General features: G+C 46.3%; 1 protein-coding gene across 2 annotated transcripts in view; it reads right to left on the minus strand.

Annotated features, from left to right (window-relative positions):
- The window catches only part of DZANK1 (double zinc ribbon and ankyrin repeat domains 1), a 156,369-nt gene that overhangs the window by 9,763 nt on the left and 127,147 nt on the right, over positions 1-19,459 (minus strand). For both annotated transcript variants that reach the window (XM_040351201.1, XM_040351199.1), the window contains exons 15-17: positions 15,101-15,175; positions 13,896-13,995; positions 1,968-2,065 (exon numbers count right to left, since the gene is read on the minus strand). In XM_040351201.1, the coding sequence (XP_040207135.1) occupies positions 1,968-2,065; positions 13,896-13,995; positions 15,101-15,175 (273 nt within the window). The remainder of the gene's footprint in view (positions 1-1,967; positions 2,066-13,895; positions 13,996-15,100; positions 15,176-19,459) is intronic.

The following is a 19,459-nucleotide window of genomic DNA, read 5'->3' on the forward strand; positions in this document are numbered from 1 at the left end:
AATTGTCAGTTAAAGCGACGCAGTGCCGGAAGCTGAAATTTTACCTGGGCAGGAGGGGGGTATATGTGCCCAGTAAGCAAGTGGTTAAAAGAGCAGACTAAAATTGGATTTTTGCTAAAGATCTCACTGCATAGAAACTTTTAGGGGCAAATCAAATTGTAGCCTATTTGTAAATTCAAAAAAGACTTTTATACTCAGCAGATAAAATCGGAGCTCTGAGCTATAACAGCACACATACTGCATCATTATAGGAAAGTAGTACAGTCAAACTACCAGAACACACCTACAGATGGCGCTGAAAGCTAAATTTAAAATGATGCCCGCTGAATTATATGATGCATGATTGGTACATACTGTAGCCCTCTGCACCCTGCCTTATTTAAAGATCATTGGGAGGGATTTATACCTTTGCAAAATAATTCCCTTTAATCTGAATCTACAGCCCTAAACCTTAAAGTGAACCTCTACATAAAGTTACAAGCAGTGTTCATTTTGACACCACATTTCAATTTAGTTTTAGTCATAGGCTTTTGACTAAAATAGTATTTAAGTTTTAATTGTATTTTAGTGATCTGAATCATTTTTGTTTTAGTCATTATTTAATCTCCAGTATATTTTAGTCAATTTAAATCTAATGGGTTTAGTTAAATTGTAATGCATTATTTAAGCATTTCTCTAGTATTTCTAAACCCATTATATATTCCTGGACAGTGGTGGCCACTCATTAGGGGAGCAGGGGCTTCACCATCATAATCTATGCACCCGGCCCCTAATCCTAATCTATATGCACGACGCCCGACGCATTGATTCCAATGAGGTTCTTTTTTTTTTTTTAAGCTAATTGGCTTAAAAATAAGGTGGGCTTGGGGCGCAGAGAACTGTGCCCTGAGTCCACTCTGTTGTGTGACATTAGAGAATTAATATTCCCTGATGCCTTCCTGTTTCTCGACCAATCATGAAGCGGGTCCTGAGACACCATTGGCCGGGAGTCCAAAGAACCCATTGGCTGGGAGGAGAAGAGACAGCTGGGACACGGGGGAGATGGAGGGAGGAAGCCGATGCCAGGGAAAGCTGCTGCCAATCGCTGCTGTCTCACTCTCAGCCAATGAGGAGGGAGAGCTCCAGAAGAGAGACGATGATCTCATGCACATCGCTGAATCAAGGAAGAGCTCAGGTAAGTATTGGGGGGGGGGGGGGGGTTTATCTTCATAGAACGCATGAAGGTAAAAAACCTTCAGCCTTTAGAACCACTTTAAGGCTGCATTCACACTATAACGCGGCGTATTTTGCCGCGATTTGTAAACTTTTTTTTTTTTTTTTTTTTACAAAACATTTTAACATTGATGTCTATGCCGAACGCCGAAAGCCGCCTGAAAAAAAGGGTCCGGGACTTGTTTTCAGGCGGCAGGCGTACGGCGTTTCGCGTGAGATGTGAACCATCTCATAGACAACAATGTAAATTCGCCCCTCCAGCGGCACGAGCGTCGGGCGTAAATATTTACCCTCAAATTACCCTTCCCAGCACAAATCCCCCCCCCCCATTCCTCCTAGCACATTCCTACAGTGCCTAATGGGAATCCGGCCCTGCTGGGGGGCTAATCTGTGTCAGACATTTGTGAACACTGCACAGAACACTGCAAAGAACATACATTTACACAAATATACCATCTCTGGCCCAGCATTTCAGGCCACAAAAAAGATGCCATCCCTGCATGAAGCCTGAACAATGAAGGGTCTATCCTTATGGAGATGAAGGCATCATCAGGGGAGGACTGTACTTTTATAGGTATACAACATACCTGCACTTAACATGAACAAAATGTACCGGATGTGTTCCTCTTCATCTAATACTTATTAGGGCATAAAAGCAAAATTGTACTACCACCCCATACTGAGATCAGGGGCCTAAGCCTCTGACAAAATAAAGTGTAATGCACTACAGATCAGCTGTGATATTAGATACATACAGGAAGTCGGTCTTCTTTCTGTATCGGCTTCCTATTTTTCTTCTTGGATCGTTTGTTTTTAAAGTTGTTGCTTCTGGCGCTCAGCCCATCTTCACTTGCTGCAGGGGTAAATAAGAGTTATATAAAGAGGAATGCCAGGAAGTTTTACAAGGTCACCCGAATACTATTTGTTAATAGGAATGTTCTGGATTATACATGCACAGTATTATCTAATGTGCGGTACTTTTCCATTGAATTTAATGCTGTACACCAATAAACACCAAACACTGTTGTACATTTGCCCTCGGTACTCAATAGTATTTAAATAATAAACTAGTACAAAAGTGAGTATTTCCATTTTTCTGGATTACTTTATTTGGCCTGATGGATTCATGCCCAACTCGGTTTCTTACATTAAAAAATCTATAATTTTTTTGTTCATGCACAAAGTCTATTAATATAGGCTTTAGAAAAAAAAATGGAAACTTCTGTGCCTCTTGTGAACCTGGAGAATAATTTTCTCCACAATACTTCTAGCTACAGAGGTGAAAAAATGGCTCGTTTTTAACTTCTTTTAAAGAATAAGTGCACTTTAGGACAACCTGTACTTATCCTTTTTGCATCTATGCCATTATCTAACCCATCCCATCTTACGATGTCTATTTACATCGATATTTGACCACATCGCAAGGTGGCCATAGACGTATCAGAATTCAGCTGGTTCAGCAAGGACCAGCTGAATTTTGAACCATGTGTGCCTACTGCAGTTGAACAGAATTTGATCCACAGATTGACTTCCATTCAACTGCCCTGTCAGAAAAAAGCCACTCGATCAGTGGCTACAGTGCAGATATGTGTATAATGACAATGGGGGGAGTGTCCCCTTATCCACCTCAAATGTGCAGATGGGGGAATCAGTTCATTTTTTTTTCATTCAACCTGCTGCCAGCTTAAAGTTTTACTAAACCCAAGACCCTGCATTTACTATATCTGGTCTCCCACAGTACACATAACATGAAAATGCAATCCTTTAAGTAAATATAAACTGCTAAATACCTTTTCTGATCAGCAGTATATAAAAACAGTCTTTTGGCTTCTATCAGTTCCTGGTTAAAGCTTATAGGAGGATTTTTTATACTGCACTGAGCTGTCCTATCAGGATCAGGACCCCTGACCCTCTGTCTGGACAGTGCTGATCCCATGCACTCTCCCAAAAAAAAAAAAAAAAAACTTTCTAGCAATATACACCAAACTGAGCATGTGCAGCCTGACTCCATAGACTCTGTATTATGCGGACCTGTCTTTGAGTCAGTGGAAGAAGAGAAGGATCTGTGCATACAGGATCAAGTAGCCTTTTTACACAATGCAGATGATTAACCCCCTAGGTTCCACAGTGAGTATAACAAGCATGCTTTACTGCGTATACAGACTGATTTTACTGTTGTGGGTTTAGTGGCACTTTAACTCTTCTGGCCGTGCCTAAACATCGCAGCCCTTTAAAATTCTATAGGGCTGTTTACATTCATTTCTGGTATTGGGAAATAGCCCCATAGAAGTCTATGGAACTGTAATGCACAGGAGTGTCCTGGTGGCCAGGGCTCTAGTCCTGCGGGAATGCGTGGGAACAGAGTTCCTGCACCTTTTTCACAGCAGGAACGCAGTTCCCTTTGCAGGACTAGAGCAGCCGAGAGCAGCCGAGCCGCCCGAGCCAATCCTTCACTAAGCGGCGATGCCCAGCTCGAGTCAATGTCAGGGGCAGGCGAACCTTAGTAATCCTTTATGTTACTGGCCGCTTCCTGTATATGGATTCATTGGGTAGTGTGCGGGTATTCCGTCACTTCCTCGATGCCGCAATGTCTCCTGGGAGCTTTTGTCATTGTTCCCAGGAGACATTCCGGAGGTCTGCCGCGAGTTATCGCGGGATTTAGAAAGAACTTGCTTGAAAAAACATGCGGTTTAGTAATTTTGCATATGAGCGTATCATTTTTTTTTCTGGTGGGGGAGTGGATCTTGGGTGGGAGTTCCCACACTTTTTTCCCCAGGACTTGACCCCTGCTGGTGGCACAGTGAGACTTGCAGTGCTGGATGCAAAACAAACACTGGAAGTCTGATTGAGGTACGCAAGTATGCCTCAGTGAACGAGTAGGGTGGGTTAAGTAATATCAAAGCAAAAGGGATAAGTGCACATTGTCTTGGAGTGCACTTACCCTTTAAAACAAGCATGTGTTCACCTCTGTAGCTATATGCATTCTGGAGAAATTCACTTTTAAAGTTCACAAGGAGGCACACAAATCTCATTTTTTTCTAGAGAAAGTAGAAACTTGACAGCCTGCCATCCCTCTGATGTAAGCATACAGTAGGTGTTTCTAAACTGTTAGACTTTAAAACAAAACTTTAGAATCTTTGTTGTGATCTTTAAGGGTCTATGAGAATTAAATATTTCAAAGTACTAGCAGCTAGAAAGGTGATCGGGGGGACTTGTTTTAAAGCTCCTGTATTGCTTGTTAAGAATATGCAAATAGCTGTGTTCATAGTCATGGTACAGATGTACATTAAGGTTGGCTATTTGCATCTCCTGCACTTTGCTAAAAGACAAGATCATCTTCCTGTATCACTACTAACAACTGCAAGCAGTAAGGTCCAGGATCAGAAGTTCCCTGAACTTGTAAATAAATTGTGACCTTTCAAAATGTTGAGCACCTGCATGCCTACACCACATCCAGCAATGTAATGCGGCACCTCTAATAAATAGTCGGCATTACACTGTGGGATATAGATGGGTCACCTTTTCTGAAAATTAACAAACTACATGAAAGTGTCCGAATCATACTGAGCGCTATGAGGGACGTCTTTTAGGCATTTTTTAGCTTAGATATTCTGTAAATGAGATTAAGCTCCACCATTACAGGCAGGTGTGTTCCAGGATCACCAGATTACACATAAGGGGGAGTGGGGTGAACAGGTACAGAACAGCAATGTCTCAATGAAACACTGAACTACTCAGCATATAGGCTATGCTCTCTGTATGCACCTAAAGATTTATTTTAAATTTTGATCGGGGTGTACCTTTAAAAGGTACAATGTGGTTCCTGCTATACTATCAGATCATCAGGTTCGTTTTGCAAAATTTTGAAAAGTGTTGCACCGATACCAAGCATTTGCACAAGTACTCATGTAAATACTTAGATACTAAAGCTGATACCTTCAAGTCCGTAGACCGTAAGACCCAGTTCACATATATGAACTGAATGCATCCGATTGGCATGACGCCTGTGTCATGGTCTTACCTCTTGCTGGCTTCTTTCATCTGACATGTGCTGGCGGCCATATTGGTTTCTGGGCTTCTTATAACTTACCACACCCTGTGGCTCCTCCTTCCCACTGGGAGGAGCTGGATGCCTTGCATATATATATATAGGAGGTCTGTTGCTTCATTTCCCTGCTTGGTCCTCTTGTATACACATGCTCTTGAGATTGTGCTGCTGCTTCTGGTTACCGACCCGGCTTCCACGGACAATCCTTCTGGCTCCCGATCCCTGGCTTCGTTCGGACTACCCTTCTGGCTCCTGATCCCTGGCTTCGTTCGGACTATCCTTCTGGCTCCTGATCCCTGGCTCCGGTGGAAGACTCTGCTTACTGTTTGTTCATCCGTTTGAACTTTAACCTTGCTGTTTGGTTTTAATAAAGCCTTCCTATTTCAGTTATCGGTTGTTGTACGTCTGATTCATGCTTCCGTGACATTAGGACCAAGCCATGAATTCTGACTGTACAGGGCCACCTTCGCTACCCATGCTGGTTGCCAGATTGGATCAGCAGGATCACCTGCTGGGTCAGTTCGCTCAGGCGTTGCAAACCCTGCATGCACGCACGGCTCATCTCGCTCCCATTGCCGATAGGCCGGTTGTCGCTCCTGGGTCCGCTCCTACTGCTGCTCCGGTTGTTGCGCCAGAGTCTACCCCAACACCTGTTGTTGCGCCTGCGGTGTTTCGGGGTATGACCGGTTCTGCCCCCCTTCCGCAGCGCTTCGGGGGAGAGCCAACTCAGTGCCGAGGTTTCCTCAACCAAGTGGGCATTTATTTCGAGTTGCTGCCACATGCCTTTCCCACTGAGAGATCAAAGGTGGGCTTCTTGATCTCGCTGCTCTCGGACAAGGCCTTGGCCTGGGCAAGCCCCTTATGGGAGAACAACAATCCGGTGGTTGCCGAGTTTTCCGGTTTTGTTGCTTCTCTTCGGAAGGTGTTCGATGTACCGGCTCGCTCTGCCTCTGCTGCGAGGCTCCTGATGTCCGCCAGACAGGGTTCACGATCGGTAGCCGAATACGCCATTGAGTTTCGTACCCTGGCAGCAGAGGTGGGCTGGAATAATGAGGCTCTGGTCGCTGCCTTCTTCCATGGTCTCTCGGATGCCTTGAAGGATGAGGTTGCGGCTAAGGACCTACCAGTGGAGCTCGAGGCTCTTATTTCTTTCCTGATATTGATTGACACCAGACTCAGGGAGAGACCTTCCTTTAAGGAGAGTCTGCGGAGGCCTCCTAACAGATTGGCGCCTACGTTTGCTGTCCCACCCGTGCCTCCCTCTCCTCCCACGCCTCCTGGGGTTGACTTGTCTGGGGGTGGACCCATGCAGCTGGGGTTTGCGCGCCTGTCCGAGGGGGAGAGGGCACTCCGGAGACGCGAGGGCCGATGCATGTACTGTGGTCTCGGTGGGCATTTTCGGTTGGCATGTCCGAACCGTCCAGGAAAACGCTCGCACCTGAGATCCTGTCGGGGGCAGATCTTGGGTGGAGTCTCTTCGTCCCCGGTTTCCCGTGCTGATAAACCACTGATCACCGTTGTTCTCTCCTGGGTCGGGGGCTCGGTGACGACCCAGGCGTTGGTGGACTCTGGTGCTGGTGGATTTTTCATTGATAGTAAGTTCGCTGCCGCCAACTCCATTCCTCTGCAGGCTCGAGTTTCCCCGCTGGTTCTCGAGGCGATAGACGGCAGACCCCTCCAGCCGTCGCATGTGACTCATGAGACCCTTCCGGTGGGGATAGCCATTGGGGCCGTTCACAGGGAGTCGGCCTACCTTCAGGTCATTTCGTCTCCACACTACTCGGTGGTCTTGGGGTACCCCTGGATCCAGAGGCATAATCCGACTTTCGATTGGAGATCAGCCGAGATCCTCTCGTGGTCACCACAGTGTGGGGCTAGTTGCATCCATGGGCCTGTCAAGTTGTTGTGTACCTCCTCGGACTCTGTGTTGCCTCCTGAATACGAGGGGTACCGGGATGTATTCGATAAGGTGCGCGCTGTTGCCCTGCCTCCGCACCGCCCATACGATTGTGCCATAGATTTACAACCTGGTGCCATTCCTCCTCGTGGCAGGGTCTATCCACTGTCGGTTGCAGAGAATGAGGCCATGGAGGAGTACGTGAAGGAGGCGCTTTCCCGTGGGCACATTCGCAAATCCTCGTCCCCGGCAGGGGCTGGATTTTTCTTTGTAAAAAAGAAGGGCGGAGAGTTGAGGCCTTGCATCGACTATAGGGGCATTAATCGCATCACGATCAAGAACGCATACCCAATACCGTTGATTTCCGAGTTGTTTGATCGCCTGAAAGGGGCCGCGGTCTTTACCAAACTCGATCTGAGGGCGGCATATAACCTTGTAAGGATCAAGGCTGGTGACGAGTGGAAGACCGCGTTCAACACCAGGATTGGTCATTATGAATCCCTGGTTATGCCTTTTGGGTTGTGCAATGCGCCCGCAGTCTTTCAGGAATTCATCAACGATGTTTTCCGTGACCTGTTGCAGCAGTGTGTGGTGGTCTATTTGGATGACATCTTGGTATATTCTGGATCCATGAAGGCCCACATTCTGGATGTCAAGCGAGTGTTGCAACGGTTACGAGAGAACAAGCTTTTCGGTAAGCTTGAGAAATGCGAATTTCACCGGTCCCAGGTAACCTTCTTAGGTTACATCATTTCTGCGGAGGGGTTCTCTATGGACCCTGAGAAGGTTTCGGCAGTCTTAAAGTGGCCCCAGCCCAGTGGTCTTCGTTCCCTGCAGCGCTTTTTGGGCTTCGCCAATTATTATCGGAAGTTCATCAGGGACTTCTCCATGCTGGCCAAACCTCTCACGGATCTGACCAGGAAGGGCAGTAATTCCCAGGTCTGGCCGGCCGAGGCCATCCGGGCTTTTGAGGCTCTAAAATCTGCTTTTGTGTCGGCTCCAATACTGTCTCATCCCAACCCTGGGTTGCCCTTTGTTCTCGAGGTGGACGCGTCTGAGACGGGAGTAGGCGCCCTTCTGTCTCAGCGTCGGACACCAGAGGGTCCTCTGCTTCCCTGTGGGTTTTACTCCCGGAAACTGTCTCCCGCGGAGTGCAACTACCAGATTGGTGACAGAGAGTTGTTGGCCATCGTGCAGGCTCTCAAAGAGTGGAGGCACTTGCTCGAGGGTTCGGTGGTTCCGGTTCTCATCCTAACGGACCACAAGAATCTGACTTACCTTTCTGAGGCCAAGAGATTGACACCCCGTCAGGCCAGATGGGCTCTGTTCCTGTCACGTTTTAATTATGTGGTCTTCTATCTACCTGGTTCCAAGAACGTCAGGGCGGATGCCTTATCACGTCAATACTCCGAGCTGTCCAGGGAGGAATCGATACCGACTTCGGTCATACCTCCTAATCAGATCCTGGCCGCCATTCGCACCAGCCTGACCTCTCCCCTTGGAGAGCAGATTTTGGCGGCCCAATCTGGTGCTCCCTCTGGGAGGCCCGACGGCAGATGTTTCGTGCCTGAGGAGTTGCGCACTCGGTTGTTGCGTACCTACCATAACTCCAAGACCGCGGGGCATCCTGGTAAGAATCAGCTGTCCTGGGCTGTTTCACGTTTGTTCTGGTGGCCTTCTCTACGTGCTGACATTGCCGCATATGTAGCAGCATGCTCTGTTTGTGCCCAGAGTAAGTCCCCTTGGCACCTTCCGTTGGGTCTCCTACAACCCATTGCCACTGGGGAGCGCCCATGGTCACACCTCGGGATGGACTTCATTGTGGACCTTCCTGCATCCCGAGGCCATACGGTCATCCTCATGATTGTGGATCGGTTTTCCAAAATGTGCCACTGTGTTCCTCTCAAGAAATTACCCTCTGCACAAGAGTTGGCCACGGTTTTCGCCAGAGAGGTCTTCCGGTTGCACGGTTTGCCCAAGGAGATAGTGTCGGATCGGGGAAGTCAGTTTGTGTCCAGGTTCTGGCGCGCCTTTTGTTCCCAGTTGGGGATTCGACTCTCCTTCTCCTCGGCCTACCACCCTCAGTCCAATGGGGCCGCAGAACGGTCCAATCAGGCCCTGGAGCAATTTCTTCGCTGCTATGTCTCCGATCATCAAGACAATTGAGTTGACCTTCTGCCATGGGCTGAGTTTGCCAGGAACACGGCGGTTAACTCTTCCTCTGGGACGTCTCCCTTCATGGCCAATTATGGGTTCCAACCTGCCGTGTTACCGGAATCATTCTCTCCCAGAGATATTCCGGCTGTGGAGGATCACCTTTCCGCTCTACGTGCTTCTTGGGTACAGATCCAGAGGTCCCTTGAGGTCTCTGCGCAGCGCCAGAAACTCCAGGCTGATCGCAGACGGGCGCCTGCTCCTTCCTACCAGGTCGGAGACCGTGTATGGTTGTCCACTCGCAACCTCAACCTTCGAGTGCCCACTCCTAAGCTGGCTCCTCGCTTTGTTGGTCCCTTCCGAGTGTTTCGCAGGGTGAACCCGGTTGCCTATGCCCTTGCGCTCCCACCTGGCATGCGGGTCTCCAATGTGTTTCACGTTTCCCTGTTGAAACCACTGGTGTGCAATCGCTTCACCTCCTCGGCCTCGTCCGGTCCAGGTGGGCGATCATGAGGAGTATGAGGTGAGCAATATCCTGGACTCACGCTTGGTCCGCAGTCGGGTGCAGTTTTTGGTCCACTGGTGTGGTTATGGTCCAGAGGAGCGTTCCTGGGTTCCCTCCACAGATGTCCATGCTCCTGCCTTGCTCCGAGCCTTCCACGCGCGCTTCCCTCAGAAACCGTTTTTTGCGCCGCGGAGGAGGGGCCCTTGAGGGGGAGGTACTGTCATGGTCTTACCTCTTGCTGGCTTCTTTCATCTGACATGTGCTGGCGGCCATATTGGTTTCTGGGCTTCTTATAACTTACCACACCCTGCGGCTCCTCCTTCCCACTGGGAGGAGCTGGATGCCTTGCATATATATAGGAGGTCTGTTGCTTCATTTCCCTGCTTGGTCCTCTTGTATACACATGCTCCTGAGATTGTGCTGCTGCTTCTGGTTACCGACCCGGCTTCCACGGACAATCCTTCTGGCTCCCGATCCCTGGCTTCGTTCGGACTACCCTTCTGGCTCCTGATCCCTGGCTTCGTTCGGACTATCCTTCTGGCTCCTGATCCCTGGCTCCGGTGGAAGACTCTGCTTACTGTTTGTTCATCCGTTTGGACTTTAACCTTGCTGTTTGGTTTTAATAAAGCCTTCCTATTTCAGTTATCGGTTGTTGTACGTCTGATTCATGCTTCCGTGACAGCCTGAACCTGCAGCCTTTTCAAGGGAGCCGGTTCACACATGTACGGGCTGGCCGCAATGCGTTTTTAAAAAGAGTTCGGTGCGATTTCCATTGACGCACACTTTGACAATTCGCACCTGATTCGCACTTGAACCACTGAACAAAGTCTCATTGGAGGGGGCTGAAATAATGCTGTCAAAACCGGACCGCACATATGTGAACTTGGTCTAACGGCCGCCTATATGGAGAAAGACACAAGAAGACGTCACGCGAAGGTACGGCAGTGTGACATGTGACATCTGGACCGCAGAAACTCTGGTAAGTGCTCTACTGCTACACCACCAGGGCAGAGGCAGGTTACAAAAAGAATGTATGGCCTGAGTTTTTTTGGCAACACTTCTCTTGTGAGTTACAAATGTACATTTACTTTTCTTCTATTGTGCCCCAGACTGATGGGGCAGAACTGCTCAAGGCTCTGGAAAGATCCCAACAATATTCACCTGGCTGTGTCTGTCCCTTTCTCAGCCTGGCGCTCCAGTGAGCACCGGAGGATCAGAGCAGGGAGCCAGTGATTGAAAGTGACCGCACTCCGGTCTGAGGAGACCAAGAGCTAAGCGATCTGTGGTCATGTGATCTCTCAGTTCTCAGTCTTTGAGCCCATGTGGAACAGCTGTAGCATCAAACCAATGATGCCACATGGAGGAGAGTATGTTGATTTATTTTCTTTCATAAGCCCATACTTCTCCTTTAGCTTCAATGATACATTATTATCATCATAATACAGGATTTATATAGCACCAACAGTTTGCACAGCCCTTTACAAACTGGAGGGAGGCAATACAGTTACAATACAATTCAATATAAAAAGGATCATGCAAGGATGCACCGATTGTTGCTTGGACTGAATTCCTACTTCTACATATCACAGCAACATTAAAACATCCATTAAAAACTCTGAAGAAGAACACCTCACTTTGGGGGTTATTTACTAAAGGAAAATCCACTTTGCACTGCAAGTGCACTTGGAAGTGCAGTAGCTATAGATCTGAGGGGGACATACAAGGAGAATACAAATCAGAATTTTAGCTTGCACATGATTGGATTATAAAATCAGCAGAGCTTCCCCTCATTTCAGATCTACCCCTCAGATTTACAGCGACTGCACTTCCAAGTGCACTTTCGTAAATGACCCCCTTTGGTGTCATTCCATCAATCTGTCAGCTATTTTTTAATTACAATACAGACAAGCTGAATATAAATACAGCCATCTTTACACTGATATGGGTCTGTGATGATTGCAATTAAAGCGCAAAAAGCAGGCATAAAAAATATTTTCAACGTTTCCTAGTACACTAAAATGTATTGAAATAGCAAATTTTTCATTTGACAGAAAGATGTACAACTTCCTCCCCTCCCCCACCCACAACCTGAATCTACCAGCCTGGATCTTAGGGCATCAGTCTCTTCTACACCTTAAAAGCCCAGAGGAGATGACCTTTGTAGCCCAATGGGAGTGCTACAAGTGTGCTTAGAACCCCTCACAAAAGTGTTCAATATGTAAAAGTTCACCTTGTTCATTGCAGTTGTACAAGACCACTGTATTCATCTTAGTTTTGTTGTTGTTCAGTTGTTTAGTTGTGTCCGACTCTTCATGACCTCATGGACCATAGTGCACCAGGCTTTCCTGTCCTCCACTGCCTCCAGGAACTTGCTTAACTTCATGTCCATTGTTTCGATGACGCCATCTATTTATTTTATTTTCTGTCGTCCTCTTCTCCTTTTTCCTTCCATGTTTCCCAGCATCAGAGTCTTTTCCGATGAGTCCTTTCTTCGCATTAGGTGGCCAAAGTATTCAAGTTTCAGCTTCAAGATCTGACCTTCCAGTGAATATTTAGGGTTGATTTCCTTCAGGATTGACTGGTTTCATCTTCTTGCCGTCCAAGGGACTTTCAAGAGTCTTCTCCAACACCATCGTTCAAAAGCATCAATTCTTCTGCGTTCAGCCTTCCTTTTGGTCCAACTTTCACAGCCATGAGTTACTACTGGGAATACCATAGCTTTGACTATACGGCACTTTGTCGGTAGGGTGATGTCTCTGCTTTTTATAATGTTGTCTAGGTTTGCCCTCGCTTTCCTCCCAAGAAGCAAGCGTCTCTTAATTTAATGGCTACAGTCACCGTCTGCCGTAATCTTGGAGACTAGGAAGATAAAACCTGTCACTGTTTCCATTTCTTATCCTTCTATTTGCCAGGGAGGAATGGGACCGTTTGCCATGATCTTAGTTTTCTTACGTTCAATTTCAGGCCATCTTTTGTGCTCTCATTTTTCACCTTCATAAAGAGACTCTTTAGTTATTCTTCACTTTCTGTCATTAGTGTTGTATCGTCTGCATTGTTGAGATTTCTGCCTGTGATCTTATTTCCGGCTTGTTATTTGTCGATCCTGGCATTTCGCATGATGTACTCTTTAGTTTACCGACTAGAAAACTCAAACATCTCCTTGATCAAACAAGGCTTGCAGGGCGGCGTGGGTGCAGGAGGAGCAATTGGATCTGGCCTAGGTGAACGGGGTGTTGGGAGTACCCAACTGTAATTGGCCTTTCTCAGTACTACAGTTGACTGATGTGGAAGCCATGTGGGGATTCTCTAGGGTGCAGCTCTGGCCATGATTTTCCCTGTGTTGGGAGCTGAGGGGCTTCCCATGAATTTGAGTTTGACACCCCTGTAGGGGCTTTCGAGCTTCATTAGTTGAATCATAGGCAAGAAAAGACATTCATACACAAATCTATTAGTGCATGGCCAGCTTTAATTTGGATAAAGTGGAAAGGAATTAGCATCTCAATATGATTTGTATTGCTGTATGTGTTCCCATTCAGGGGCATTTGCCCTTTCTATTTGTCCTGTTGACCCATGTCTCAGAGAGTGAAAGTGAAAGAAAATCCTGAATTTCAAGTTGTCATCAGAACAGGAATAGAGGTGAAATCTTGGGGCACTAGATCTGGCAGCCCTGGTGGGAACTATGGATTTCTTTCACTTGGGAGAGTTTTTCTCTCACTTTGTGTCGTAGTTATGGGACAGGAAGTGAAGGGAAATCTCCCTAATGGGACACAGATGGCAAAAAAAAAAAAAAAGGGATTATATCCCTCCCTTACTGTAACCCAAATATAAAAAATGGTTTTAGCCTCATTCTACTTTAAAGCCGATTTAATTATTTTAATCCAAAACAAATATGCAGACCAGGTGTTCTGATTTCACTCTAACATTACACCTAGTCATATATTGAATCTCTGTTCCTAGGAACACAACCCAGTCATTTACATTGATCCATTTATACTGTATAGAGGCAAGAAGAACAAGGCCTTATGCTTTCAATGTGTAGGACATACAAGCTCAAATACAAGTTTAGATGTAAAACTTACCCACACTGGATTGTGTCTCATCCATATCATCTCTGCCTTCTGTCACATTGCTCAGGAAGTGATTGCTGGACAAATTCATTGGCTTTCCAGTCACAACATTCTAGAAAATGATCATAGCTAATGTTTAAGGTTTACATGCTGTATAGTAATACAGTAGAAATAAGTAATACATTAGGTACATTTTTTTAGCATTGCTATTGGCAACACTGAATAATCCATACAAAAAAAATGTCATGCATAGATTTATACTTTTTTTTATATACTGTATGTTTTCATATATGTTCTTTTTCCCTTTTTATGTTTCCTTACATACAAAAACTGCCGCATGCATGTAGTGGGATTCTTCATATGTAAAGAGTCCATGAACAATTTGCGTATATGGCAATACAAAGTGCAATGTTAATGAGCAAAGTGTAGTAATCTCTAGCATGATCAGAAATCATCCCAAGTCCTGCCATTATAAATAAATTAACAAAAGGGAAGGTTTAAGGCTCGATTCACATCTATGCATGTTGCTTTTGAGCATTCCTGCAGTGCTTTTTGCTGTTCTTTCTGAGTTTTTGTAACTGCGTTTTTACCGCGATTTGCATTTTGCAATTTGTTTCTTTTTTTTACATTTACTGCATATAGCTGGTTGCTAAGGAGTGGGTTGGAAAGCCGGCCGTCATGTCCTTAGCAACGGATGAGTCATCAGCTGTCAGTTGGCTTCCACATCAGAGTACCTTCTTACATCAGGTGTCCCCATCAGCGTTCCCCCTTACATCAGGTTTCCCCCATCACAGTACCCCTTAGATCAGCTGCATCCATTAGAATGCCCCCTTAGATCAGTTGCCCAATCAGAGTGCCCCCTAGATCAAATGCCCCCATCAGTACCCCCCTACATAAGGTGTCCTCATATATCATTAGCCCCATCAGAGTATCCCCATAGATCAGTTGCCCCCATCAGAGGACTCCCATAGATCAGATGCCCCATCAGAGTCTCTCTATATCAGTAGAGCCCAGTGCAACTTACTGATATGTTCCTATAGGTGGGCAGGCAGGGGACAGGAGCAGGGAGGAGAAGCATGCTGCATGGGGTGGGGCACACATGTAACATCAGCGCTGCAGGCTGGCAGGCTGATGGCCTGTGATGGACTGTCAGTTGGTCCGGATCCAGACCACAGTCCGCTATTTAGTGAAGGCAGTACTATATGCATGTTACTGACCTTATCTGTCACTAGGACATAGTTCAACCTCAGACTGACTTCATATCCATCTTCATGCATTGTGGCTGATATGATCTGAAACAGAAAATAAGGCAGAATATATGTGTAAGGAATGTGAAATAATGGAATATTATATGTCTGACATTATCTACTCCATTTTAGATCTAGGATTCCATTTTATATAACATAGGTCTCTGTAGAGACATTTCAATATGTACTTTTTGTTTTGCTTTTATTCTATCATTTAAGTTTTGCGGTTTTTCATAAAATACAAATAGATTATGCTAAATGGCTAGTTCCGGCACAGACATCCTGTGTGCAAGTAGCTTGTTAGAATGAAACTTGTTAAAAGAGGAACATCTGAATCTGTATAAAATACTCTGAACAATATAGACAATTTGCAATCTATAATACAGCATATATCGTGTCTGTGTTATAATTGACCGACCGGTGTGGGGGTTAAAATATCCAACTGTCCAAGGTCCAGACTAGGCAACAGAACCAGAACCGAACCTAACAGAACTGGTACCAGAAAGCGGGGTACTGATTGACCAGGTAAGGCCACACTTATTCTCGAATTTTACATTTGGGTGTTTTTGTGTTCTTTGCCTGGCTCAGTAGAACCTCGGATAATTTTAATTTTTAGTTTTAAAATTCTGTTGTGCGTATTGCAGAGGTTGCGGTTATAAAGGATAGGGAGAGTCCGACGGAGTGTCTGACTATAAACTAACAGAGTCGACGGGTTTGTCTGACTATAAACTATTGTAAGAATATTTCAGGGTAGCAGCAGATTGCTCCCTGAAGAAGGACGGACAGAGTGGAGCCCCAAGTACAAAAGAGCTCATTTCTTGTTTTGTATTGTCTGAAATTGATGTGATTTAATCTGTTACAACCTTTTGATTGATATAGAACACAATGTATTGTATAATATAAGATTGATGGTTGTTGTTTTTGTGACAAGTGATTGCATGTCATACTCTGTGCCAAAGACCTCCTGTAGTGAGTGCAAAACAGGTTTAACTTTCTTGGCAGACGGGTCAAAGTTATCCCTAATCTCTGTATGGCTGGGAGGACATAGAAGTCCAACCCAACTAGGCAACAGGAGATTTTACCTGTTTAATCCCAAAAAAAAAACAGTCCCCCTGCACTAGAGTGCACCGAGTAAATATATATACACAATCAGATACCGTTCACCCCACAGGAAGGTCTTAGAGAAGGCCTGTCCCCGGACGAAGTGAAGGAGATTGTGCAAAGGACAGGACAAACTTTAGTTGTCTGTCCCTTTTCTTTACTAGTGTCCCAAATATTTTAAAGCGGTCCTCCACCCTAAAGTGGAGTCCCGCTGATCGGAACCCTCCCCCCCTCCGGTGTCACATTTGACACCTTTCAGGGGGGAGGGGGGTGCAGACACCTGTCTAAAGACAGGTATTTGCACCCACTTCCGGCCACACGCTACGGGCGAAAGACGGGCATTCCGTCACATCCCGTCTGTCGCCCGTTGTGTGCTGGGAACACTCGGCTCCCAGCACACAGCGTGTGAGCCAATCGGCGGGCGCAGCGCGACTCGCGCATGCGCCGTAGGGAACCGGGCAGTGAAGCCGCAGCGCTTCACTTCCTGGTTCCCTCACCGTGGATGGAGGGGGGAGCAGCAGGGTGACGAGCGATCGGCTCATCCTCTGCTGCGATCACCGCTGGACTCCAGGACAGGTAAGTGTCCTTATATTAAAAGTCAGCAGCTGCAGTATTTGTAGCTGCTAGCTTTTAATATATTGTTTTAGTGGCACATCCGCTTTAAGGAGGACTTGAAATACAGAGTACCGACATGGGTAATAAATTTGTGAAGGAGTGTTCAGAAGGTGAGCTGAAGCAACCCTCCCCTATAGAGTTTGTTAAGAATGAAATACCAATTGTATATTGTGATCCTTTTTGGGATTTGATAATGAAACTAAGCCATCAATTGCATATGTCAGGATACAGTCCAGTGGGTCCTGTGAATAGGGTATGAGGTAGAGAAGATGTGTGGAATAGGAAAGAACATATATCCACCAGGAGACTGGGATACGGAGTATATGAAAAAAAAATGTTGTAAGAAGTGGAGGCCTTTAGTGGAAAAATATGAAAAGAAATATGCGGAGTTGGACCAAGGTACTGCCCTTCCTAGGGAGGTTCCTCCACCTTATACCAGGCGCCCACCCCCAGTTCCAACCGCGCCAACTCCACCATCCTATGTTTTTGTTAAAGAGGAAGCTCCTCGCAGAAAATTATACCCCGTTCTTTCAAATCCTCAAGTTGCAATCATGGCCTATGGCTCTGCAACTGACCAGCAAAAACGGCAATGGGAAGGTAGAGCCAAAGAGGAGGCAGATAAGAGGGCATTTGAAGAAGACAGGAAAATAAGAGAAGCCCAGACAATAGCGGATACACTAAGAGAGCTTGGGGAGTTGCAAAGGGACTTAGAGGAGATAGAAGAATCGAGACGCATCCAAGAACAGCATAGAGAAATAAGATTAAAACGTGAACAAATGAGTGAGCATAAACAAACTCTTGATGAGCAAGCCCGGGAAATGAGTAATCTTAGGAAAAAACTTAGGAGGGATGAGGAGGAAATATTAGCACTTTAGATTTCAAATGTTCGAGTCCCATAGACTTTAACAGGTCTTTTTGAGGCAAAAGGAGGATTGTTCCCAGCTTTAACGGGAGAGCCCATGCTGGAGGAAACACCCCTGTTGGCGGCACAAATGCCCTACCAACAACAGAATCAGTATCCTAGTGATAATCAGTATCCTCCACGCTCTGTGCCATACCCTCGCCAGGGCCCACAAAATGATCAAGCATGTTTCCATTGTGGTGGCTTTGGCCACTGGAGGGCTAACTGCCCACAAGGGAGACAAAGTCATTGAGGTAAAAAGGGAAACAGGGGAGCTTATAGAGGTCAAAACCCTAACTGGAATGACAATAGACAGATAGCCCAGTACCCACAGTGGAACCAACAGGCACAATCTCAGTCCCGTCCTTAGTTCTTTGCTCTTGTTCTGGCATTTGGCAGGCTTTACCTACTTGAAACCTTGTTGTAGAGGGGGAAGACACCTCCGTTCCGGTTGACACAGGGAATTAATGGGATACCAACACCACATGACATAACATCAGACTTAGAAATATGTAACCAGGATGGCAAGTTTCTATGTAAATGCAGTTTTGCTCTGTTACTTACTTGCCCAGTCTCTCTAGCTGGTAGAGACTTACTGTCCAAATTACGGATCAAAATAATTTTTGAGCCCAATGGCACCGTGTCAGTTAAATCACCAGACTGTGATGTGTCAGTGCAGAAACGGGTGGACATCAGATCTTTCTTTGTGGCTCTACCCCCACCAATAGGTCAGCATAAAATATGGGCAGAGTCCAAAGATTCTGTGGGTTTCCTAAATTGCACACCCTACCGGCCGACAATCAGACAGGGATGTCTCCCCATTTTTCAGAAACAATATCCCCTGAGGAGAAGTTGAATGGTATAGACCCACAGATAGAATTATTTTTACAAAAGGGCATACTGACTCCAGTCATCAGTCCTTGGAACACACCCATTAACCCCGTAAGAAAGGCAAACGGAACATGGCGCTTGGTACAAGATTTAAGACCCTTGAACAAATGCATTATACCTCTACCTCCCCTCATTGCAGATATTGGCACCATCTTTGCTCCTCTGACACCAGAACATAAATGGTATACGGTGATAGACCTTGCCAATGTATTTTTTAGTGTGCCCGTTGATGCTGCTAGTCAGCCCCTCTTTAGTTTTTCATGGAAACGCGACCGACTGACATGGACCAGGTTACTGCAGGGCTTTGTGGATAGTCCGGCCGCCTTCAGCATGGTGTTAAATCAATCCCTGACTGACTGGGTGCCTGAACATGGTTCAGTTCTGATCCAATACGTGGACGATCTTCTAATAGGAAATGGGACAGAAATTGGCTGTAGTAATGACTCTGTGCATCTGTTAGACCACCTCGCTGACAAGGGTCACTTAGCGTCTTTCAAGAAGGTGCAGTGGTGCTCGTCTCGGGTGGAATACTTGGGAGCGGTCATCTCGGAAGGTGCCAGGCTGGTATCCCCTGCCAGAGTAGAGGCCATATCGGCACTGAGCAGACCGAGCGACAAGCGCTCACTGCTGTCTTTCCTAGGCTCAATAGTGTACTGTAGGCAATGGATTCCAGACTGTTCATTTCATGACTCAGTCCTTAGGAAGGCTACACTCGCCACAGCCCCCAAACAAATTAACTGGACCCATGAGATGGTCACTGCCTATGACACACTGGTGCGTTCACTTTGTAATGCACCCGCTTTGGGGTTGATACAACATGG

Source organism: Rana temporaria, chromosome 4 (assembly GCF_905171775.1).
Source record: "Rana temporaria chromosome 4, aRanTem1.1, whole genome shotgun sequence".
Taxonomy (NCBI): domain Eukaryota; kingdom Metazoa; phylum Chordata; class Amphibia; order Anura; family Ranidae; genus Rana; species Rana temporaria.